At 49.1% G+C, this 25342-nt stretch overlaps 1 protein-coding gene across 1 annotated transcript in view; it reads right to left on the bottom strand.

Annotated features, from left to right (window-relative positions):
* tgfbr1b (transforming growth factor, beta receptor 1 b) overlaps positions 1-15442 on the bottom strand; it is a 59944-nt gene extending 44502 nt beyond the window's left edge. Inside the window, exon 1 of the mRNA XM_056433683.1 lies at positions 15361-15442. Coding sequence (XP_056289658.1) covers positions 15361-15424 — 64 coding nt within the window. The 5' untranslated portion in view covers positions 15425-15442. The remainder of the gene's footprint in view (positions 1-15360) is intronic.
* Positions 15443-25342: the final 9900 nt, after the last annotated feature.

The following is a 25342-nucleotide window of genomic DNA, read 5'->3' as shown; positions in this document are numbered from 1 at the left end:
GAGGGGTGGGATCGGGCCTGAGGCGCGGGGTCGGGCCTGAGGCGCGGGGTCGGGCCTGAGGCGCGGGTGGCCTGAGGGGGTCGGGCCTGAGGTCGGGCCTGAGGCGCGGGGTCGGGCCTGAGGCGTGGGGTCGGGCCTGAGGCGCGGGGTCGGGCCTGAGGGGTGGGGTCGGGCCTGAGGCGCGGGGTCGGGCCTGAGGCGCGGGGTCGGGCCTGAGGGGTGGGGTCGGGCCTGAGGCGCGGGGTCGGGCCTGAGGCGCGGGGTCAAGACTCGTGTCCTTACAGGCGGTGAGCAGGTTCCTCTGGAGGTCAGGCTGTGGCCTCCGTGTCGCTCAGGCTGAGAGAGCAAAGCAAAGCTTAAAGCGTGGACTTGTTTTATCATCGGAAACATTTCATTCTGAGCGGTTTGAGATCCTGTGAAAACCAAACATGACATTGTGTGACCCGGTGGAGCTGGGACACGCGGTCACACGGCCGACCTTTGAACCCAGCACATGGACAGAGAGGAGGGGGGTCGTTGTGAGGGGCCAACATGTAAATAGTTCAATGTGGACACAACATGGAGCCGCCACCGTTTACACGACATACAGATCCTTTCCGCTGTGTCCAGTACGTTTCCCTTTCTGTTCTGCTTCACGGGGCTCTGTGAGAACACTCAGACCGCTCTGGGCTCAGAGGGGCAACTAAACCCTCGTCCACAAGAAATGAATCCAACACCACCTCTCCGTCGGGGTCGTGAGCGGCGGCCGATCAGAGAGGAACGGCGCTGCAGCTTTAAGGTAATCTCATCGAGCTCAACGGACCGAGCACCTCGGATTAAGACCAGAAGAGGACGATCAGCTGGAGGAGAGGCTGGAGAGAGGCTGGAGGAGAAGCTGGAGGAGAGGCTGAGGAGCTGCCGGCCGAGGACACGTCAACATCTCATCACAGCAGCAACGAGTGCAGCCGGCTCTGGAGAGCCTTCAGGACCAGAGCTGAGGGCACAATGCAGCATCGGCTTGTGGCCCGGACGAGGGATATATATATATATATATACAAATATATACATTTTTGAATAAAGGGTTGGAAATTGATGGTTGTTTTAATCCGATTAATCGATATACACACACATATATATATATGTATATATATTATATACACACACATATATATATATAATGTTTTTGAAAATTGATTTTTTAAAATCCCATTTATCGATTATTATAATAACCGCTAGTTGCAGCCCTCATGAACACCGTTCTGAGTTCTGTCCCTCCTCCCTCTCTGTCGTTGGCCCGTGGGCTTCAGGGAGCGTGGTGGCTCAGCAGTTCCTCTCCTCCTCTACATTGGCGGAGGCACAGAGTGTTGGTGTGCATCAATAACCAGGAGCAGTTTGATTTAAAAGTCTCTTGTTGTTGCACTTTAACTTCTTTTGTCCAAAGAGCTCTAATGGCGTCCACTGGAGGAATCCCATTCGGCACATCGCTCCGGCTGCCATGGGAACGGTTGGGTCAGCGACTCGGCGCCAAGGTGAGACTCATTCAGACGTCTTCTACCCCACAATCACAGTAATGAGAGCGCTGATGAAACCACTCCCAGGTCCCGAAAGCGTTCCTGGAACGAGTCGGCTGGACGAGCAGCGCTCGAACCACAGACAAAACATCCAGATAGGTGAGAGGATCCCACGAGACTACGGCTGGGGAAACCCGAACCACCGCCTGGAGCGGGCGGCGCTCAGTGGCCACGGCCTCCTGAGGTTACCACGCCTTCCAGGAGCCTCTGGCCCCACGCGTTCATCTTCATCACGCCCACGCTGCCTCAGACAACTCATCGCCCTCATCTCATGAAATATCTCAAATATAAAAAAGTAGAAAACGAACAGGATAATAAAACAATCCAACATCCTGTAGATGCTGCAAATGCAGCAAATACCGGTTACGCTCTTTGTGAGAAATGAAAGCATACGAGGCCCGCCGAGCAGACTACCATTAATCTTCAGTCCGGACATTGGACCGGACGGGGGGGGGGGGGGGGGGGGGGAGGAGCTCCTCGTCCATCAGCTCCTCCCAGACCGATGCGTGGACGCTGCTGCGCGTGAGCAGCACGGAGACGGATGGCTGCACGCCGCCAGCCGCTCCCCCCCGCCTCGTGCTCAGGAGCAGCTGCTGCAGGAGGAGAGCCACGGAAACATAAACGGCAGCGCTGTGGCAATATATGTAGAAACTAGAATATAAACTCAAACCATGAAGCATGCAGTGATGAAGGCTGTTGAACAGAACGAATGCTATGTGACGTGTGTGTATACATATATATATATATATTAGGGCTGTGAAACGAGTAAAATTTTTAATCAGGTTAATCACAGGTTTCTGTGGATTAATCATCATTAATCCCATATATACATTCAGGGTTTTTCCTGGGTCAAAATGGGTCTTCGGTGCTCCCAAAAAATGTTTTAAGTGAGTGATCAGCAGCTGGCCGCTCGGTCCATTCGCGCACCTCACAGTTGCGTATTGATCAGACAAGAAGACACGCTTATCAACTCCAGTGTTTCCCCTCCTATTATAAAAGGGGGAAATCTCCACCCGTCACCCTGTAATTTTCGTCTACCCCCCGTCAACAATTCTCGGCTCACATGACAGAGCGATGCGCCGGCATCGAAGCTCTGCGGCGACCGCGATCGACATATTGAGCACCCCTGCATTAAAACAGTAAAGAGCCGAGAGTTTTTTTCAGCGTGAGAAATACGATGTGTGGCGGGAGTGCGTGAGTTAAGACCGAAATGCGTGAGTCTCACGCTCAATGCGTGACACTTGAGAGCCCTGCATTGCTCACCAGTGCGCGCGCCAGCATCGGAGCTCTGCGGCGCGCGAGACGGAGATCGGAGTCGTGTTAACGCGACACTAGAGACAGAATGACACGCTGCTGGAGAGACGACCAACAACAGACGGATTGGAAGCTCATTCTGCGCATCAATTTCCAACCCTTTATTCAAAAACATTATATTTATATATATATATATACATACATGTGTATATATATACACTACCGTTCAAAAGTTTGGGATCATCCAGACAATTTCGTGTTTTCCATGAAAACTCACACTTTTATGTATCAAATGAGTTGCAAAATGTATAGAAAATATAGTCAAGACATTGACAAGGTTAGAAATAATGATTTGTATTTGAAGTATTAATTTTTTTCTTCAAACTTTGCTTTCGTCAAAGAATGCTCCTTTTGCAGCAATTCCAGCATTGCAGACCTTTGTCATTCTAGCTGTTAATTTGTTGAGGTAATCTGTTGAAATGTCACCCCACGCTTCCTGAAGCACCTCCACCAGTTGGATTGGCTTGATGGGCACTTCTTGAGGACCATACGGTCAAGCTGCTCCCACAACAGCTCAATGGGGTTGAGATCTGGTGACTGGCCACTCCATTACAGAGTTGTTTTCGTCTTAAATACTGTTTTCTGCTGTGATTCCCGGAGCTCTTTCACCAGAGAAGAGCTCATGAACATCAGGGGAACAACTCCAGCGGATTTATTTCCAATGTTTTTAACTTCTGTGGAGTTACTGGACATTTTTGTAAAAGGTGTGCTCACCTTCGCCCACGGTGAGACGCCGTCGGAGAGGGAAAGCGCTCAGGGCGCTTGTCGGCCACGGAAACGGGATCTCGTACAGCGCTGCGGGCATATTTCTCCAACGTCCGCTCACTGTGCAACAAACTGGACGAACTCCAGCTGCTGGTGGGGAGAGACAGAGACTTCTCCTCATCCTCCATCCTGTGCTTTACGGAATCATGGCTAAGTGGATCGATACCAGATTCTGCGCTCCAGCTCGCTGGCTTCCAGCTGTTCCGAGCGGACCGGGTCACGGAGCTCTCCGGAAAAAAAAGGGTGGAGGAATCTGCTTTTACCTCAACAACGGCTGGTGCAACGACGTAACGGTGATTCTACAGCACTGTTCGCCGGACCTGGAATCTTTTATCATTCACTGCAAACCCATCTACTCCCCACGTGAGTTCGCTTCATTCATCCTGGCCGGAGTTTACATGCCGCAGGGGTACGTGCACGATGCACAGCGGACCCTCGCCGAACAGATACGGTGTGTGGAGCGCACCTTCCCGGACTCTTTAGTTATTGTACCGGGATTTTAACAAAGGAAACCTCAGCCACGAACTCCTAAATATAGACAGTTAATTAAATGCCCTACCAGAGAGAAGAGCATTCTGGACCACTGCTACACAACAATCAGCAGGGCCTATCACGCCGTCCCTCGAGCTGCACTGGGAAACTCTGACCATGTCATGGTTCATCTGATTCCCTCATACAGGCAGAGACTAAAGCTCTGCAAACCTGTGGTGAGGAAGTTCAAGAAGTGGACCAGTGAGGCTCTGGAGGATCTTCGGGCGTGCTTGGACTGTACTGACTGGGATGTCTTCAGGACTGCTACCAACAGCCTGGATGAGTACACAGAGGCTGTAACTTCCTACATCAGCTTCTGTGAGGACAGCTGTATTCCATCCAGCTCCAGGGTGAGTTATAACAACGACAAACCCTGGTTCACAGCGGAGCTCAGGAAGCTAAGACTGCAGAAGGACCAGGCATTCAGGAGTGGGGACAAGGACCTGTACACAGAGTCCAAATACAGGTTTAGCAAGGCGGTGAGAGATGCTAAACGACTGTACTCTGAGAAACTGCAACAGCAGCTCTCAGCAAACGACTCTGCTTCTGTCTGGAGAGGCTCAGGCAGATCACCAACTACAAGCCCAAATCACCCCACTCCATGAACAATGTGCTTCTGGCAGACGAGCTCAATGAGTTCTACTGCCGCTTTGAAAGACAATGGAGCAGTCCTGAGACAATCCCCACAGCCCCACCAGCAAGCCACAGACCACCAGCACACTCTCTCCCAGCACATCAGGGGCACACACCTCTGGAGCACCCTCCAGCATCTCAGTGACGACCCTCGTCATCCTGGAGAGACGTCAACAGGCTGTTCAAAAGCAGAACCCCGCAGCAGCGGGCCCGGACTCCGTCTCCCCTCCACCCTGAAGCACTGTGCTGACCAGCTGTCCCGGTGTTCACCGACATCTTCAACACCTCCCTGGAGACATGCCACGTTCCAGCCTGCTTCAAGGCCTCCACCATCATCCCGTCCCCCAAAACCCAAGATCACAGGACTCAATGACTACAGGCCCGTCGCCCTGACCTCTGTGGTCATGAAGTCCTTTGAACGCTTGGTCCTGTCACACCTCAAGACCATCACCGACCCACTCCTGGACCCCTGCAGTTCGCCTACAGAGCCAACAGGTCTGCAGACGACACAGTCAACATGGCCCTTCACTACATCCTCCAGCATCTGGACTCCCCAGGAACCTACGCCAGGATCCTGTTTGTGGACTTCAGCTCTGCTTTCAATACAATCATCCCGTCCCTGCTGCAGGACAAGCTCTCCCAGCTGCACGTGCCCGACTCCACCTGCAGGTGGATCACAGACTTCCTGACCGACAGGAAGCAGCACGTGAGGCTGGGGAAACACGTCTCAGGCTCCCGGACCACCAGGTTCCCCGGAAGGCTGTGTTCTTTCCCTCTGCTGTTCTCCTGTACACCAACAGCTGCACCTCCAGTCACCAGTCCGTCAAGCTCCTAAAGTTCGCGGATGACACCACCCTCATTGGGCTCATCTCTGGTGGGGACGAGACCGCCTACAGGTGGGAGACTGACCACCTGGTGACCTGGTGCAGCCAGAACAACCTGGAGCTCAATGCTCTAAAGACAGTGGAGATGGTTGTGGATTTCAGGAGGAATGCAGCCCCACCCGCCCCTCTCATCCTGTGTGACTCCCCCGTCGACGCTGTGGAGTCCCTCCGCTTCCTGGGCTCCATCATCACCCAGGACCTCAAGTGGGAGCTGAACATCGGCTCCATCACCAAGAAGGCCCAGCAGAGGATGTTCTTCCTGAGGCAGCTGAGGAAATTCAACCTGCCAGGGAAGATGATGGTACAATTCTACACGGCCATCGTTGAGTCCATCATCTGCTCCTCCATCACCGTCTGGCACCCTGCAGCCACAGCCAAAGACAAGCGCAGGCTGCAGAGCATCATCCGCTCGGCCGAGAGGGTTATCGGCTGCAATCTGCCTTCCTCCAGGTCCTGTTCACTTCCAGGTCACTGAAGCGGGCCAGAAAGATTGTCGCTGACCCTCCCACCCTGGACACTCCTGTTCGAGTCCCTCCTCGGGAGGAGGCTGCGTCCATCATGACAAAGACCACCCGCCACACCAAAAGTTTTTTTCCGTCGGCAGTCGGGCTCATCAATGGAACCCGGGACTGACTGACTGTCACCCCCAGGACTACCACCTCTTCTTCCACCTTCCTCTCTCCTCCTTCTTCCCGCTCCTTCCTCTTCCTCCTCCTCCTCTTCCTCCTCCTCCTCCCTCCTCCTTCTTCTTCCCTCCTCCACACACGTCACTTTAACATGCACTTTAACTTGAGGCCTCCTCCACACACATGCCACTTTAACTTAAACACACGCCACGCGTAACATACACTTTTAACTAAAACACCACTTGAAGCACACACCCAAACACTTTCACATTACTTGTTGTCTTTCTGTCGTGTTGATTGTTGTTTGTTTGTCATGTCCAAATGTTGCACCTTCCACCAAAAAAAATTCCTCGTTTGTGTAAACATTCCTGGCAATAAAACTGTTTCTGATTCTGATTCTGATTCTCTGAGCAGACCAGCTGCTTCTTCCCTCAAGAGTTCTTCACAATGTGGAGGTGTGCTTTGGGTCATCGTCCTGTTGGAGGAGGACATTGGCTCCAATCAAGCGCTGCCCACAGGGTATGGCATGGCGTTGCCAAATGGAGTGATAGCCTTCCTTATTTAAAATCCCTTTTACCTGGTACCTCCCACTTTCCCAGCACCAAAGCAGCCCCAGACCATCACATGACCTCCACCATGCTTGACAGATGGTGTCAGGCACTCTTCCAGCATCTTTTCACCTGTTCTGCGTCTCACAAATGTTCTTCTGTGTGATCCAAACACCTCAAACTTGGATTCATCTGTCCAGAACACCTTTTTCCAATCTTCCTCTGTCCAATGCCTGTGTTCTTTTGCCCATACCAATCTTTTCTTTTGATTGGCCAGTCTCAGATATGGCTTTTTCTTTGCCACTCTGCCTAGAAGGCCAGCATCCCGGAGTCGCCTCTTCACTGTCGACGTTGACACTGGCGTTTTGCGGGTACCATTTAAAGAAGCTGCCAGTTGAGGACCTGTGAGGCGTCTATTTCTCAAACTAGAGACTCTAATGTACTTGTCTTCAAGCTGAGTTGTGCACCGGGGCCTCCCACTTCTCTTTCTGCTCTGGTTAGAGCCCGTTTGTGCTGTTCTCTGAAGGGAGTAGTACACACCGCTGTAGGACATTTTCAGTTTCTTTGCAATTTCTCGCATGGAATAGACTTCATTTCTAAGAACAAGAATAGACTGGCGAGTTTCACAGGAAAGTTCTTTTTTTCTGGCCATTTTGAGAGTCTTATCGAACCCACAAATGTGATGCTCCAGATAATCAACTAGCTCAAAGGAAGGCCAGTTTTATAGCTTCTCTCATCAGCAAAACAGTTTTCAGCTGTGCTAACATAATTGCACAAGGGTTTTATAATCAGACATTAGTCTTCTAAGGCGATTAGCAAACACAATGTACCATTAGAACACTGGAGTGATAGTTGATGGAAATGGGCCTCTATACACCTGGAGATATTTCATTAGAAACCAGCCGTTTCCACCTAGAATAGTCATTTACCACATTAACAATGTATAGAGGGTATTTCTGATTGATTTAATGTTATCTTCATTGAAAAAAACAATGCTTTTCTTTGAAAAATAAGGACATTTCTAAGTGATCCCAAACTTTTGAACGGTAGTGTATATGCATATAATATATATATATATATATTAGAGATGCACCGATCAGGTTTTTTGTGCCGATCACCGATCACTGAAATCAGTATCTACCGATCACCGATAATACCGATCACCGATCACTGAAATCATTATCTGCCGATCCGATATCACCGATCACGTGTCATGTTGTCGTCAAGACAAGACAGTGTTTCCCTGTGTTTCCTCTGTTTCCCTGTCCATCTGTCTCCTGTGTGTCTACGGCTCACCAAGAGGGTGTGGCTGTCTCCTCCCTCCCCTGGGCGGTGATTGCCGGAGCAGCTGGGACTGATCGTCAATTAGGACGCTGGCTACTTAAACTGTCCCCATACCCCTTGATGTTTGTTGGATCGTTAGTTTCTCTCCTGTTACCAGACTGTGGTTCTGCTCAGAAAACAATTAAAGAAACCTTTTGGATTTTTGAAAGAAAGACTCCTTGTGCTGCTTTTGGGTTCCTGCCTTGCTCACCCTTAACATCACGGTGTCGATTGAGGCATTCTATTTATTGTGGAGCATTATTGCTATGAGGACTATGAGGAAATACATATATAAAGCAACTCAAACATTAAAGAAATTACAGATTTCTTTAAACATTTAGGACTTTTACTTTGAAAAATGTCCTAATTGATACATTAAAATGTATTGATTGCTGTTGTAGGGGATTTCAGATATGTATGGAACACATCTGCATCATTCATTTCCTGCAACTCTTGGGGAAATCTATAGACAGGACTTTGTTTAACGTACAAAAGTCAGACTTATTTTTATAAACTCTTCCTTGGTACAGTGAAAATGTTTTAATGTTAGCATAATTTAAGCTAAATCTCAGAAACGATCTCTAAAGATACAAAATCAGTTCATTGTTTACTTGTCTATGTTCGTGTATGATTTTTCGACATCTTATTTAAAAAAACGGATGTTGTTTCACGTGGTTCTTTCCACTAACTTTGCAAAACCGGATGTTGTCACATAAATCCTTCCGCTAACGTTATCAAAACCCTCTTTGCTCCTGATGGAATGTGTTTAGCGTGAGCATGATATCTCTAGGGGCTCAGAGCCTCAGACATGTGAGAGTCGGCTGAGTCGACCCAGTGATTCAACTCGGGGGACGGGGACGCCGCTCGCTGGTGAGGATCCCCTCTGACCTCTCACTCTGCGGCCCTCGCCGGGCGCATTGTCTCCGTTGCGGTGGGCGGCGATTGAAACGTCTGATAGTTCTCTCAGATGTTACGTCATCTGATCGATCGGTTTGATCAGCCGTTTTGAGAACGCCGATCAAAACCGATAATGGCAATATCGGCCGATATGGATCGGCGCCGATCAGATCGGTGCATCCCTAATATATATATACACATGTATATATATATGCATACAATATATATATATATATATACACACGTGTATATATATATGCATATAATATATATATATCATGCCCTATGAGGAGCCGGTCCTGGAGGCGTGGAGCGCTTGTGTAATTCCTCTCAATGAACCCGATGCCATCAACACAATCTGATTACGGGTAAATAATTCTAACATGGGGGCAGAAAGACAGATTGCCGTGGCCGTGCTGGAGGAAGCCCAGGGGACGCTGAGATGAAAAGGGGGGATGAAGTTTAATCTAATACATCGACTCACAGCAGGGGGGGGGTGCATTGTGCAGATCAATAGCAATTCAATCCCACAACCCCTTCGCAAAAAAATAAATAAACCAAAGTCACACGTGCATGGGCCCACACACACACGCACACACACACGCACACGCACACGCAGCCTTTGAGATGTCCAGGCCAGTAATTGAATGAGTCGTCATGTGGCGTTCAGGCTCCCTGCAGCAGGGCGGAGCCTGAAGGGTCGGCCCTGCAGAGCCTTTAGGTACACTCCGCTGTGAGCGTCTCATCAAACATGTTTTGGAACAATTTGGCCAAAGTTTCAATGATTCAATGCGAGCAGCCGTTCTGGTTTAACATGCCTGGTGCTGGAAGCTGGCTGCAGCCACAGGGAGTCTCCTCCTCCCTGATGATGGCCTCGTATAGATTATATATATATTATATAGCTCCTCGCCGTGGGGACGATCAGCAGCTCTAGTGATACCCGTCAGCAACGGTCAACGATATGAGAGCCTCTTTTCATCAGCAGCTTCAGGGCAGGAACGTAAACCCGTCTGCAGCGCGGTGGACGGTGTTCACGCGGCAGCTCAGAGACGAGTCACTTCCTGTGTCACTTCCTGTGTCACTTCCTGAGTCACTTCCTGAGTCACTTCCTGAGTCCACCCGGCATGAACGAGCCGAGCGGCGAGCAGACCGAGGTCATCTCGTCAGTGAGCCGTAGCTCTTCCGCTCTGACGCGGTGCCACGGTGGTGTCCACCCCACAACGAAGCAGCTGTTGGTTAGAGAGCAGCGAGCAGACCGCTGGGTTCAGTGTTTAAGCTCCGCCCCCAGAACAGAGATCACAGCAAAGGAGAGAAAGAGAAGTGAAACGAGCTGAACTGAATCCAGACTTCGGTATCTCTCTCTCTCGGCGACGCTGTCCTCGAGGTGAACCGCGCATTAGCATAACGCTAACAGCTGCTCTGCACACGTCACGCATTTCAATGGTCATTCCAGGACACAGATAAATGGGCGTGGCCTCGTGTTGGTGGGCTTTAAGTCCTTCTGGCCACCTTATCGTGTCCCAGTGTCAATAACATGAAACAGTAAAGATGTGTTTACAACACGACATTACACTCATCATAAAAAAATATATATTTGTTTCCTGTATATTTGAATAAATGTACACGCCACGATTATGTCCAACGCAATTTAGTTAATGCTCACAGTCAAAAGGAAAGAACACACACACACACACACACACACAACCCCCCTGCCCCCCTCCTGAGACCCCGTACTCGGCTCCCACAGTCATTTCCATAGGTCATGGCCCGGCCCACCCCCATTATGGCCAGCCCTTTGTCCATACCAGATGTGCTCTGAATGTGTGTGTGTGTGTGTGTAGGGGCCCACTGCCCCTTGGTGAAAACACAGCGCGGCCCAGAGAGGCTGCTATCTGCTGAACTGTTTGTCCTTGCAGGTTAAACGCCGGCGCCAGAGCTCAGCGACGTGGCATAAACCAAACTGTGACACACACACACACACACACCAAGGCCCAATGCGTGGAGATTTTGAGGGTATAAAGTATCCAGATGAAAGGATTTAAAGACACAGAACAAAGTGTTGAAGGGAACTGCAGCTTTACATTCTATTATTATTATTAGTCTATTTGGGTATCAAGCTAATGTCAATCGGGTCCAGAGACAACCGGTCTAGAGACAACCGGACTAGAGACAACCGGACCAGAGACAACCGGTCCAGAGACAACCGGTCCAGAGACAACCGGTCTAGAGACAACCGGACTAGAGACAACCGGTCCAGAGACAACCGGACTAGAGACAACCGGTCCAGAGACAACCGGTCTAGAGACAACCGGTCTAGAGACAACCGGACTAGAGACAACCGGACTAGAGACAACCGGTCTAGAGACAACCGGTCCAGAGACAACCGGACTAGAGACAACCGGACTAGAGACAACCGGACTAGAGACAACCGGTCCAGAGACAACCGGTCTAGAGACAACCGGACTAGAGACAACCGGACTAGAGACAACCGGTCTAGAGACAACCGGACTAGAGACAACCGGTCTAGAGACAACCGGTCCAGAGACAACCGGTCCAGAGACAACCGGTCTAGAGACAACCGGTCCAGAGACAACCGGTCTAGAGACAACCGGACTAGAGACAACCGGTCCAGAGACAACCGGTCCAGAGACAACCGGACTAGAGACAACCGGTCCAGAGACAACCGGTCCAGAGACAACCGGTCTAGAGACAACCGGTCCAGAGACAACCGGTCTAGAGACAACCGGACTAGATACAACCGGTCTAGAGACAACCGGACTAGATACAACCGGTCCAGAGACAACCGGACTAGATACAACCGGTCTAGAGACAACCGGTCCAGAGACAACCGGACTAGAGACAACCGGTCTACAGACAACCGGTCTAGAGACAACCGGTCTAGAGATAACCGGACTAGAGACAATCGGTCCAGAGACAACCGGACTAGAGACAACCGGTCTAGAGACAACCGGTCTAGAGACAACCGGTCTAGAGATAACCGGACTAGAGACAACCGGACTAGAGACAATCGGTCCAGAGACAACCGGACTAGAGACAACCGGTCTAGAGACAACCGGTCTAGAGACAACCGGTCCAGAGACAACTGGACTAGAGACAACCGGTCTAGAGACAACCGGTCCAGAGACAACCGGACTAGTCCATGGCGTCAGGTCGTCTCCTACTCGCTCTCTGCTCCTGTGGAGGACGGACTAGTCCACGCTGAGGACTGAGGGGCTCATCTCAAAGTGGAGGGTTTCCCTTGTAGTTCCTGTGATTCAGGACATCGTGTTTCCTTCCACACCTCTCAGGGGAACACCTGTGGTGCCAGACAGCTCTCAGGCCAAGCAGATTAAGCATGTACCTTTTTTTAAAATACAACATTATTGGACCAGCTTTTTGAGAAACGTTTAAAACAGGAATGAGCCGCTGTGTGCCGTCCCCCTCAGAACACAGAGCACACTGTGAGGCTGGAATGGTTTATTTAGATTCTGTTGTCTTGAGCTTTAAATTAATAGACGAGTGGCGCGCGCATCGCTCAGTAGTGATGCGCGCACACAGATGAGCACACTCTCACGAGCACCCCCCATCCCCCCCCCACCCCCGGCTGGCCCTCCAGCAGACAAGGGAAACGTTATGTGGCCCTCTCAGGAAAAGTTTGGGGACCCCTGCTCTTGCCTGTCTTCAAAACTTGAGAGCCCTGCATATAGAAAGATATTATCATAGGAAATATGAGGGAGAATATTGATATTGTTGTGAATGTGTTATGAAGCATAGGGGACTGTTTACTCTATGTTTATGTCAACGGAAAGAAGTAATGATGTGCATGAGAGTGACTGTTAGTGAAGTGACAATAACAGACGGGACTTTTATTGTGAAAATACTTGTTTAGTGACTTGACCGGAAGTGACGTTTTGACCCGGGGGTCGTGACCTTTGACCCCTCCATTCTGATAGCGAACTTCTATCCAACAGGACGGTGTTAGAGGCTGAACTACCTCTGAGAGGAGCTGATTGGCTGATTCTGGGACTAAGACTCAAACCATGGTTCTCTCTGGTCTTGACCGGGTCCTTCAGGCTGGTTCCTGTTGAGCCCGCATCACCACCAAACCCACGGCCCTGAGCCTCCATTGTTTGTTACACTTCTTGACATTAAATATTGTAAACTTAATTGAGGCCATCCGGAGCCTGATGTCCATCAGGTGAGAAGAGCCCAGCTCCTCTTCTCCTGCTCAGAGAGCCAGAGGCACACCTGGCTGAGACGACCCCCCCGGGTCAGACGGGCTTCTGGCACAGAGCGCTGACACAAGCTCTCCCTTTATACCACCCCAGCTAAATATGCACCCCACCCCCTTCTTACTATGACTAAAAGAGGGGGGGGCAAGACCCCTGAGCAGACAAATGAAGCCGGGGGGGTGGGGGCAGTAAACTGGTGACGGAGGCGTGTGGCAGAAGCAGAGCTATAGTGCCGGCGCTCGGCGTGCGCGCGCTGATGCTTTTGTGTGAGGAGCTGCAGGGGCGTGGCGCTGGAGCGGCGAGCAAACGTGACCACGCCGGAGAGAGAGCGCAGCCAGGTGTCTGACAGATAAATCATATGTATGACACAGCACGGATATATCCGTGTGACTCGCATCCGAAAAGAGTCTCCTCGTCAGTAGGGTCCGATACCCGTGTTATTCTGCTCACGTTCTGATGGACCCGATGTGCGGTGCTGGACTCGTCTGCTCAGCACCGACACACCGATGTCAGAACCAGCCGCAGGCTGGGCTATCCGAGGACACGACCCCCCCCACGGGACGCTCACATAACATCTTTATTATGTATGCTGCTTGAAATGCATGAGCCTCTCTCCACACACACACACACACACACACACACACACACACACACAGGAATGTCTCACAAAGGAAGCGTGAGGCAAGGGGCAGAAGGGAAAGACTGTCTGCTTGTTTTGCACCTGGGAAAAAGATTCTCCTCTTGCAGCGCTGGAACAAAGAACAGCCACGCGGCGCCAAACGGGATGTCACCTCGCGTCATGAGCAAGGCAGTCATGAGCAAGGCAGTCATGAGCAAGGCAGTGGTGATGTGTGGCTGCTGGATGTAGTGAGGAGCTGCACATGCAGGGTCCAGTTTACATTTGTTGCAGGGACCATAAACACACACACACACACACACACACACACGGGGCTTAACATTCCTCTGAGCCGGCTGAAAGAGGCCACAGTGCTCCGGTCCCCGGTAACGCGTCGGACCGCAGCCGTTATCATCCACTTACAGGAGGGTCGTTGTTTATACGTCGAGTTTTGAGTTTTAAAAAACAGCGTGTAAACGGTGCACACCGAATGTACCGGGAGACTTTACCGAGACCTCAATGGCACAAACCAGAATCGGCCCATTTTCAAAAGGGGGGGGACCTCTTCTGAGTGTTTTTACCGATCTGTCTCAGGGTCGGAATCCCGTTAGAACCGCTGTCATCATCATCACCATCACCATCATCATCATCACCGCCGCCTCCCGAGGAGAACCCGTTATTTCCCGGGACGTTGAACGCTCCTCGCCGAACACCAACCTGTCACCAACGGCTCAGCGCTCGCGCGATGACGCGGTGGTTCCGGAGAACTTTACCCCGCCATCAGAACAGCGAGCGGAACCACCAGTTAGCACCGAGGACAGCTCATTAACGGACTAATTACACGGGGGGGGGGGGGGTACTCTGACATTAGGGGGCGCGAGACTAACTGACATCAGCTCGCGCCCACTTTATAAAAATAAAAGAGTCCAGAGAGTCACGAAAACCCCGCTGCGCGAGGCCGAGCGGAGCCCGGGGGCGCGAAGTGGACCGGGAGGAACACTCGAGCTCAGATACACGTCCAGGAGGGCCGCGGTTCGACCCGGCGCGGGTCCACAACAGCAACGACCCACTTCGCGGTTCCGCCAACTTTAGTTGGTCCTGTCGCTGCGGACTCTTTGTTGCCGCTACGCTGCGCCAAACGGAGCCGCGCTGCGGGACCAGGGCTGCCCGTCCGCCCGTTTCAAGCCCAAAGTGACTTTTCGGCTGCCTGCTCCCTTTCTGTCCCCCTCCTTACCCCCGACACAATAAACATTCCTCAGACAGGCAGCAGCAGGCTGGCCGCCGACCCTGCGCCATCTTAGTTACAGACACTCTTCTTCGGGCTTCTTGAACAAAGAACGTTTTCTGGCACAACTGTTCCGACCCCGAGAGGGCAACTCCCGAGAAACAAAACACCGGGACACAACTCCCCTGCTGTCCGTTTGAAGGCGCACTCACTTACCGGGGCTTTCCGGTATCCTTGTCCCGAGCAGGAGGACGAACAGGAGGCACGGTATCGCGTCCATCGTGGCTGCGGACCGGACTGGCATCCAGACTGCTAACTTCTCCCAGCGCGGAGGAAGGGAGACGCTGATTGGCTAACGGGGTCAGGAGTTCCCGCCTCTCCATGCGCGAGCTCGGTGAGAGAGCGGCGCTGATTGGCGGAGGATGCTCGTCACACCCCGCCCCCAGTTTAGCAACTGCTGTAAACAAACCCTGTTGCTATTCACTCCGACGACGAAAGAGTCCATGGATCAAGTTACGTTGAATCAAAGCGCTATAATAAATGTGTTTTGATAAATGTTTTGTTAAAGTTGGTTTAACCACAGCCTGGTCAGCAAAACAAGTAACTCACAAAACAACATATGAGTTTATATAGTAGTATTTTTTAAACTTTCCGTCTGAGATGTAGTGTTTTTAATTATCCAATATCGTCAAAGGCTGAACATGCCTTGTTTCTGGGACCATCACTCACACAGCCTTGCTTTGGAGAAACCTCCACAGAAAAGTAGTCTTTGTGAGGGTGGGGGGGGGGGGGGGGGTCAGTGCCGGAGATGACACATTTCGGGAGAGACAACATGTCACCGTGGCTCTGACACACAGACCATCATAATATAATAATAACATGAGCAGCCAGCGGAGATAACATTCTTACTGCTGCCATCTCCGCAGATAAGATATGCTCAATGACACGCTGTTGCTGGGCCTGTGTGCATGGTCCATATGTCACACACACACACACACACACAGGCAGATGCTCACTAAATCATGGCAGCTTTCACACACACACACACACACACACACACACACACACACACAAACACATCCCTCGTACATTGTTCTAAAGCCTATAACCCTTCCTTTGTCTCGTCCACATTTACGACAACTCTAAGAGTAGACACACAAACACACCACACATACACACACACACACACACACCATACACACACACACCACACACACACACACACACTCTTGACCTGGCCCCCAATGCCCCTCCTCCCTCATGCCTGGAGAGTGTGACAGGGATTGATGATGGCCTATTATTTGATGTCCAACTGAGCCCTGCACGTCCCTACATGCACTCACACACACACACACACACACACTCACACACACACACTCACACACTCACACACACACTCACACACACACACTCACACACTCACACACACACTCACACACACTCACACACACACACTCACTCACACACACACTCACACACACACTCACACACTCACTCACACACACACACTCACTCACACACACTCACTCACACACACTCACACACAGACTGTACGCTGTCATACATATTTCATATTCCTGCCTAAAAGATGGTAAATAAGAATGATCAATTATCAAATGAGCAGAGCAACATAAACAGGAGGAGGAGAAATTAAATAGGATCTTATTTCCTGAATATATTATGAACAGATGTTGTTAAATGCAGAGGAACCTTTAACCCCCCCCCCCCACATCCCTGAACACAAAGGCAGCACCTGCTCTGATGAGTAATTAAACGCTGTTCATGTTTCGGATCTTGCTTCTGTCTCATTTGCATTTACAATCTTGGCATTTAGCGGACGTGACTTACAGAATAAGAACACTGCGCCGTTCACACGTGTGGAGGAGAGTCTTCACGCCGTCGGCAGGAGGTTATATCACAGTGTTTGTAGAAACCCTCCTTGCTCCCCGACAGCGATCGAGACATTAATAAATGCTCTGCCAAAAGAAAAAGGTGCTGCTGTCACCGGATGCACAATGAGAAGCCGCCGTTGCTACGCAGCGATACGTCACATAGGGCGGCATCTGATCAGCATTTATTCATTGATCGATCTATTCATTGATCCTTTTTCTCCCAATGAATTGATTAGTCTAACGACTCATTTATTTATTATGCTAAAGGCAGATAAATCCAGATTGATAAACTAATACTTTCCCCATAGTCAATGAAGGTGTTGATACCGCTGTGATACGGAGAGTTTCCGGGTCTGACATACTTCAAAGGACAGAGGGATGTCTTCTTCGTGGGTTTTGAAGCGTACGTCCGCTGGTTTACTCCAGCTCTGTTTCATTGGTCTGAAGCCTCAGCTCAACGTCCCGTGAGCGAGCAGCACCTCAACCTGAGGAATGAAGCCGACGTCTAAGTGCAGTTCCATAAACGGCCACTTGAGGTTGTCCCCGGTAAGAGAGTCAATCCCCAGAGATGAAGATGTTAAAATGATGTGACTTCACAGCACAAACAAACATGTTCACAGCCTGGAACACACAGGCGGTCTGGCATCTCGTTGCCAGGACAACCACCTATATATCCACCTCAGCAGAACCGAGGAGCTGATTGTGGACGACAGTAGGTCCCCCCCCCCCCCCCATCTCCACCAATAGGACCCAACCCCCATCTCCACCAATATGACCCGCCCCCCATCTCCACCAATGGGACCCAACCCCCATCTCCACAAATAGGACCCGCCCCCCATCTCCACCAATAGGACCCGCCCCATCTCTACCAATAGGACCCACCCCCATCTCCACCAATAGGACCCAACCCCTGTCTCCACCAATAGGACCCGCCCCCCATCTCCACCAATAGGACCCAACCCGTCTCCACCAATAGGACCCGCCCCCCATCTCCACCAATAGGACCCGCCCCCAATCTCCACCAATAGGACCTGCCCCCCGTCTCCACCAATAGGACCCGCCCCCCATCTCCACCAATAGGACACAACCCCCATCTCCACCAATAGGACCCGCCCCCCATCTCCACCAATAGGACCCAACCCCGTCTCCACCAATGTTAAAGTAGAGGCTCTCGATATTTGGCCCTGTCCATTCTGCAACACAATCTGATATTTACAACGGAGGTCTTTTAGTTTAGAATGTTCTTTTGTGCTTTGCTCTTTTATTTCTATTTATTCCATTGAGTTTTTCTAAATAGTTTTTATTATCTATTGTACTATATTCCTCTTGCTCTTTTATCCTCACTCTTTGCTTTACTTTATCTTTCTATCTGTCATTTTTGTCATTATTAGCATTTTGCAAAATGTGTGATTCAAAAGAAGACGACTATGAACCTTTAACAGTTTATAACAATGATTCATTGTTTCCTGAAATCTCCACCTTAACATGAGTGTGTGTTGGCGTCTCCACCCGAGTGGACCAGGGACACCATCAGTGTGGTCACAGGTGGTCAGCGACAGGTTGGGATGCGTTTCCTCCTAAATGCATACCGAGTGTTAGTCCTGATGGGCAGGGGGCCCCTCCCGTGGTGGCCCCTCCCATGGTGGCCCCTCCTGTGGTGGCCCCTCTCATAGTGGCCCCTCCAATGGTGGCCCCTCCCATAGTGGCCCCTCTCATAGTGGCCCCTCCCATGGTGGCCCCTCCCGTGGTGGCCCCTCCCATGGTGGCTCCTCCCATGGTGGCCCCTCTCATAGTGGCTCCTCTCATAGTGGCCCCTCCCGTGGTGGCCCCTCTCATAGTGGCCCCTCCAATGGTGGCCCCTCCCATGGTGGCTCCTCTCATAGTGGCCCCTCCAATGGTGGCCCCTCTCATAGTGGCCCCTCCCATGGTGGCCCCTCCCATCAGTGAGTGAGTGGATGATGTTATGTACCTTCAGCTATATGAAGACATTGTTTGAATCCTGGAGCCACAGATTGAAATGTAATGTGTGTTTTTTTGACGCTTTAATTTGGACTTTTACACAATATCAAATATATGACAATATAAGTAGTCATTCCATTGACACACTTTCTGGAGGCCGACCCCCCCACAGGAGGACGGACCCCTCCAGCCACAGAGCAGCACACAGCGGTGTTGCGTAACTCCAGCGGGCAGACAGGGGTCCTAAAGTAGCCTCAGGCACCGCGTTTAACACCTTTTTATGGCGCCGCCTTCGTTCCCTGGCAGGCCTCGGCCTCCGGGGTCGTGTTCCTCGGCCTCCGGGGTCGTGTTCCTCGGCCCAAGCAGATATGTCGTTAACAATTCTAAAGATATTACATATTTTACAAAACAATAAACACAAAAAGAAAGCAGATGAAGAGTAATGTATGTGTCACAGCAAACAATTATGTTTTAAGCCCTGATTTAGATGAGGAGATAAAAAATGTCACAATTAACAACTCTCATCTGACAATATATTTACGTCTTCATATTCATGATTTAAATATCTTATATATATATATATAAATATATACATATATATAGGAAGCTGCAGGCGTGAACCAGCCGCTATATATATATATATAATATATATATATAGCGGCTGGTTCACGCCTGCAGCTTCCTTTATTAAACTTTAATCACCTCCTCTGGGTGTTTCTTTGGTTCTCCAGCAGCTTGTTTTTATTAAACTTCTCCAAGTGGTCTCATCAGAGCTTCAGACACATCTGTCCCTCCTGTCAGCTTCAGGTGCTCATGAGGCCTCCAGCTCCAACGTCAGCGCCGTGGTTTTCACGTCTCGTCCTGACCCTGAATGCATCTCTATGGTGAGGAACATGTGCCTTGATGTGACCTGAGAGCGACCGGCCCCCTCAGGCCCTCCTTCATTGTTGTCATGGTTCCCACCTGAAAGCTTTTTCCTTGAATTATGCATAACTATAAACCCTGATATAATCTAAAGCAGGCCTATTCAACTAGGCCCGTTTGAGTTTAACTCTGGCCCGCAAGACTGCCTGCAAATCACTATAGCTTGGTAAGAAAAAATAAAACTGACGGACACGCCTCTTTTATACATTGAGACATCTAACCCAGAGCCATCGAGTTTCACTGTTGCCTCAACCAAACCTGTATGGTTACATCAGGGGTGCTCAATACGTCGATCGCGGCGACCTGCCATTCGATCGCGGCGCAGTATGGTAGATCGCATGACATAAAAAAAATGTGGCCCGCCCCCCTGTCACTTTCTCTATAGCGCCACATTACAGCAGCCGCATTTCATTTCTGTCTCTACGTGTCGCGTTAACAGTCCTCCGCCCGCCGTCTCGTGCGCCGCGGAGCTCCGACACCAGTTTGCGGGCATCGGGACGGAGCAAAGAAAAAGTCACTAGCCCCCCCCCCCCCCCCGTCCCCGTCGGTCGATCGCCTTGACTTGGTCACATAATAAGTAGCTCGCATGCTGAAAAAGTGTGAGCACCCCTGGGTTACATCTTTATGTTACGCACCGTGTTGGTTGCCGTTGTTACACCCCTACTGGTTTTCAGACCTACTGGTTTCCCTGCGCGTGCGTTGTGTTCTCTTAACATCTGCAGCGGGGCTCTGTCTCGCGCACCAGATTCGTCACACATTCACAAACATATTGCAGGAGATCTTCAAACCACCGTTCATATCCATTTCGGCGATTAGGATTGTATAAGTGAGCAGTGCATCACAGCCACGGATGAAGAAATACATTTTAGAAAAAATAAAAATATAAAGATCGCCCGACCTGGTTTCGATCTCTTTGACGCAAAAGGAGACTGCACTCAAAGACATGCAGTCTGTGCGCTGCGCCACCAGATCTTAGTTACAGCTCAAGTAATTTATATATTGATCCATTAAGTCACATTTCTTATGTTTTCATGGGAACAGTTTGGTCGAAGGGATCTGAAACAACTGGTTACCTTGAGCGGATATGTACACTTTGAAACATGTTTACAGTGATGCTTGTTCGCAACACTTTTGCCACACAATACCGACGCATTTTCGTGTGTGACTGTTTACCTGTGGAAATATACATTACTGTTTTTCATTTTTAGCCATTATTTGATCAATATTCTGTGCGGCCCTCACACCCCCCGTGATTTTCTTATTCGGTCCACTTGCTACTGAAGTTGAATAGCCCTGATCTAAAGGCTGAGTCATGAATAATGCACCCCGTCGTCAGAGATCCACACAGACCAACAGCGGGCTGTGAACATGTGTCTTCTGCTGCGTTTAACATGGAGGTCTATGGGGATTGGCTCGCTCTTTGGTCCCGCCCCCAGTGGCCACTGGAGGAACTGCCGTGTGGGACTCGTGGGCTGGGGGGTCACACGGGCAGCCGCCATGGAGCTGAGCTCCAGATTAATGCAAAACACATTCCACCTCACGCGCGAAGTTGAACTCACGACGCTCCGAAGAAACAACACAAAACCGGAATATTTGATCTGGGCCTTTGATGTGAGAAGTTAGTTTCTGATGCCTCGGGCTCCAGAAGTTAAGTTCATCCCCGTCGCCTGAAGGTGCTGCAGAGCGGGAAGCTTCAACCGGCTCCTCGAAGGAGAGCTCACCACCCCGAGACGCTGCATCACACGAGGTGAGGCTCAAGGCTCATTCAAGAACACCACCAGGAGGAGGAGGAGGAGGAGAGTGATGAAGGAGAGGCGTCCACTTCTCACTGTTTTCACTCTTGAGTGAAACTCAATAATGTAAAAGGAAAGAATCTGAAACAAATGTATTCCTGAGCAGTGTCATTGAAGGTCAATCAGTCAGGACCCTCTTTAGATGTCATGTGACCCGATGAACAATAGATGTCATGTGACCAGATGAACAATAGATGTCATGTGACCAGATGAACAATAGATGTCATGTGACCAGATGAACAATAGATGTCATGTGACCAGATGAACAATAGATGTCATGTGACCAGGTGAACAATAGATGTCATGTGACCATATGAACAATAGATGTCATGTGACCACATGAACAATAGATGTCATGTGACCAGATGAACAATAGATGTCATGTGACCAGATGAACAATAGATGTCATGTGACCAGATGAACAATAGATGTCATGTGACCTGATGAACAATAGATGTCATGTGACCAGATGAACAATAGATGTCATGTGACCAGATGAACAATAGATGTCATGTGACCAGGTGAACAATAGATGTCATGTGACCAGATGAACAATAGATGTCATGTGACCAGATGAACAATAGATGTCATGTGACCAGATGAACAATAGATGTCATGTGACCAGATGAACAATAGATGTCATGTGACCTGATGAACAATAGATGTCATGTGACCAGATGAACAATAGATGTCATGTGACCAGATGAACAATAGATGTCATGTGACCAGGTGAACAATAGATGTCATGTGACCAGACGAACAATAGATGTCATGTGACCAGGTGAACAATAGATGTCATGTGACCAGATGAACAATAGATGTCATGTGACCAGATGAACAATAGATGTCATGTGACCTGATGAACAATAGATGTCATGTGACCAGATGAACAATAGATGTCATGTGACCAGATGAACAATAGATGTCATGTGACCAGGTGAACAATAGATGTCATGTGACCAGACGAACAATAGATGTCATGTGACCAGGTGAACAATAGATGTCATGTGACCAGGTGAACAATAGATGTCATGTGACCAGATGAACAATAGATGTCATGTGACCAGGTGAACAATAGATGTCATGTGACCAGGTGATCAATAGATGTCATGTGACCAGGTGAACAATAGATGTCATGTGACCAGATGAACAATAGATGTCATGTGACCAGATGAACAATAGATGTCATGTGACCACATGAACAATAGATGTCATGTGACCACATGAACAATAGATGTCATGTGACCAGATGAACAATAGATGTCATGTGACCAGATGAACAATAGATGTCATGTGACCAGATGAACAATAGCCTCGACACTGAACTATAGATTATAAACCTTCTGAACCTTCAAATCTCAATCAGCTGATGTCTCATGTCTCATTCAATTCAATTCAGTTTATTTGTATAGCCCAATTTCACAAATTACAAATTTGTCTCGGAGTGCTTTACAATCTGTACACATAGACATCCCTGCCCCAAAACCTCACATCGGATCCAACAGTCTAAATACTCATGAATATGACAGAGTGATGAATATGTTCAGTCTGATGTCTCATGTCGATGTCATGTCTGATGTCTCATGTCTGATGTCTCATGTCTGTCTCATGACTGATGTCTGTCTGATGTCTCATGTCTGTCTGATGTCTCATGTCTGATGTATCATGTCTGTCTCATGTCTGATGTCTGTCTCATGTCTGATGTCTCATGTCTGATGTCTCATGTCTGATGTCTCATGTCTGTCTGATGTCTGATGTCTCATGTCTGATGTATCATGTCTGTCTGATGTCTCATGTATCATGTCTGTCTGATGTCTCATGTCTGATGTATCATGTCTGTCTCATGTCTGATGTCTCATGTCTGATGTTTCATGTCTGATGTTTCATGTCTGTCTGATGTCTCATGTCTGATGTATCATGTCTGATGTCTGTCTCATGTCTGATGTCTCATGTCTGATGTTTCATGTCTGATGTTTCATGTCTGTCTGATGTCTCATGTCTGATGTATCATGTCTGTCTGATGTCTGATGTATCATGTCTGATGTCTCATGTCTGATGTCTCATGTCTGATGTCTCATGTCTGTCTGATGTCTCATGTCTGATGTATCATGTCTGTCTCATGTCTGATGTCTCATGTCTGATGTTTCATGTCTGATGTCTGATGTCTGTTGTCTCATGTCTGTCTGATGTTTCATGTCTGATGTCTCATGTCTGATGTTTCATGTCTGATGTCTCATGTCTGATGTCTCATGTCTGTCTGATGTCTCATGTCTGTCTCATGTCTGTCTGATGTCTCATGTATCATGTCTGTCTGATGTCTCATGTCTGATGTATCATGTCTGTCTCATGTCTGATGTCTCATGTCTGTCTGATGTCTGATGTATCATGTCTGTCTCATGTCTGATGTCTCATGTATCATGTCTGTCTGATGTATCATGTCTGTCTGATGTCTCATGTCTGTCTCATGTCTGTCTGATGTCTCATGTCTGATGTATCATGTCTGTCTCATGTCTGTCTGATGTCTCATGTCTGTCTGATGTCTCATGTCTGATGTCTCATGTCTGTCTGATGTCTGATGTATCATGTCTGTCTGATGTCTCATGTCTGTCTCATGTCTGTCTGATGTCTCATGTCTGATGTATCATGTCTGTCTCATGTCTGTCTGATGTATCATGTCTGTCTCATGTCTGTCTGATGTATCATGTCTGTCTGATGTCTCATGTATCATGTCTGTCTGATGTCTCATGTCTGTCTCATGTCTGATGTCTGTCTGATGTCTCATGTCTGTCTCATGTCTGATGTCTGTCTCATGTCTGATGTCTCATGTCTGTCTGATGTATCATGTCTGTCTCATGTCTGATGTCTCATGTCTGTCTGATGTTTCATGTCTGATGTCTCATGTCTGTCTCATGTCTGATGTCTGTCTGATGTCTCATGTCTGATGTATCATGTCTGTCTCATGTCTGATGTATCATGTCTGATGTCTCATGTCTCATGTCTGTCTGATGTTTCATGTCTGATGTCTGATGTCTCATGTCTGTTGTCTCATGTCTGTCTGATGTTTCATGTCTGATGTCTCATGTCTGTCTGATGTCTCCACTGATCTGACCCTCAGGCGGGACACTGATAGTCTCAGCGGACGTGAGGCCAAGGCCGCCCCGTGTCTGTTGTCTGTTATCACGGAACATTCCTCTCAGCTCTCGGCCTTCGTGTCTTCTTTGAGCGGCTTTGGGAAATGAAAGGACATTTTAATAATGTGGAGGATCACATTGAATAGAGGGTGAAGTGACCCCCCTGACCCGATGTGGGCTGTTTGTACATGTGTATAGATTGAAGAGGCTCTTTTAAAAAAGTAATTATTTGATAAATGATTAAATGATTAAAGCATAACTGTGTTGACATTCTGATGAATCTTCAGTAACGACCTCGTCTGCTGCTCATCTTCAGTTATTTATACACTGTTCATAACTGCTGGGCTCCCTAATTATTACATGAAAATCACTTTTACATTTTGGATCTTCAGTTCTATTGATGACATATTGATATTGTTAACATATTCATTGATATATGTGTATATATATATTATACATAATATATATTATATATAATATACATAATATATATATAAAC

This window comes from Pseudoliparis swirei, chromosome 16 (genome assembly GCF_029220125.1).
Source record: "Pseudoliparis swirei isolate HS2019 ecotype Mariana Trench chromosome 16, NWPU_hadal_v1, whole genome shotgun sequence".
NCBI lineage: Eukaryota > Metazoa > Chordata > Actinopteri > Perciformes > Liparidae > Pseudoliparis > Pseudoliparis swirei.
This window is presented reverse-complemented; position numbering and strand designations above follow the sequence as displayed.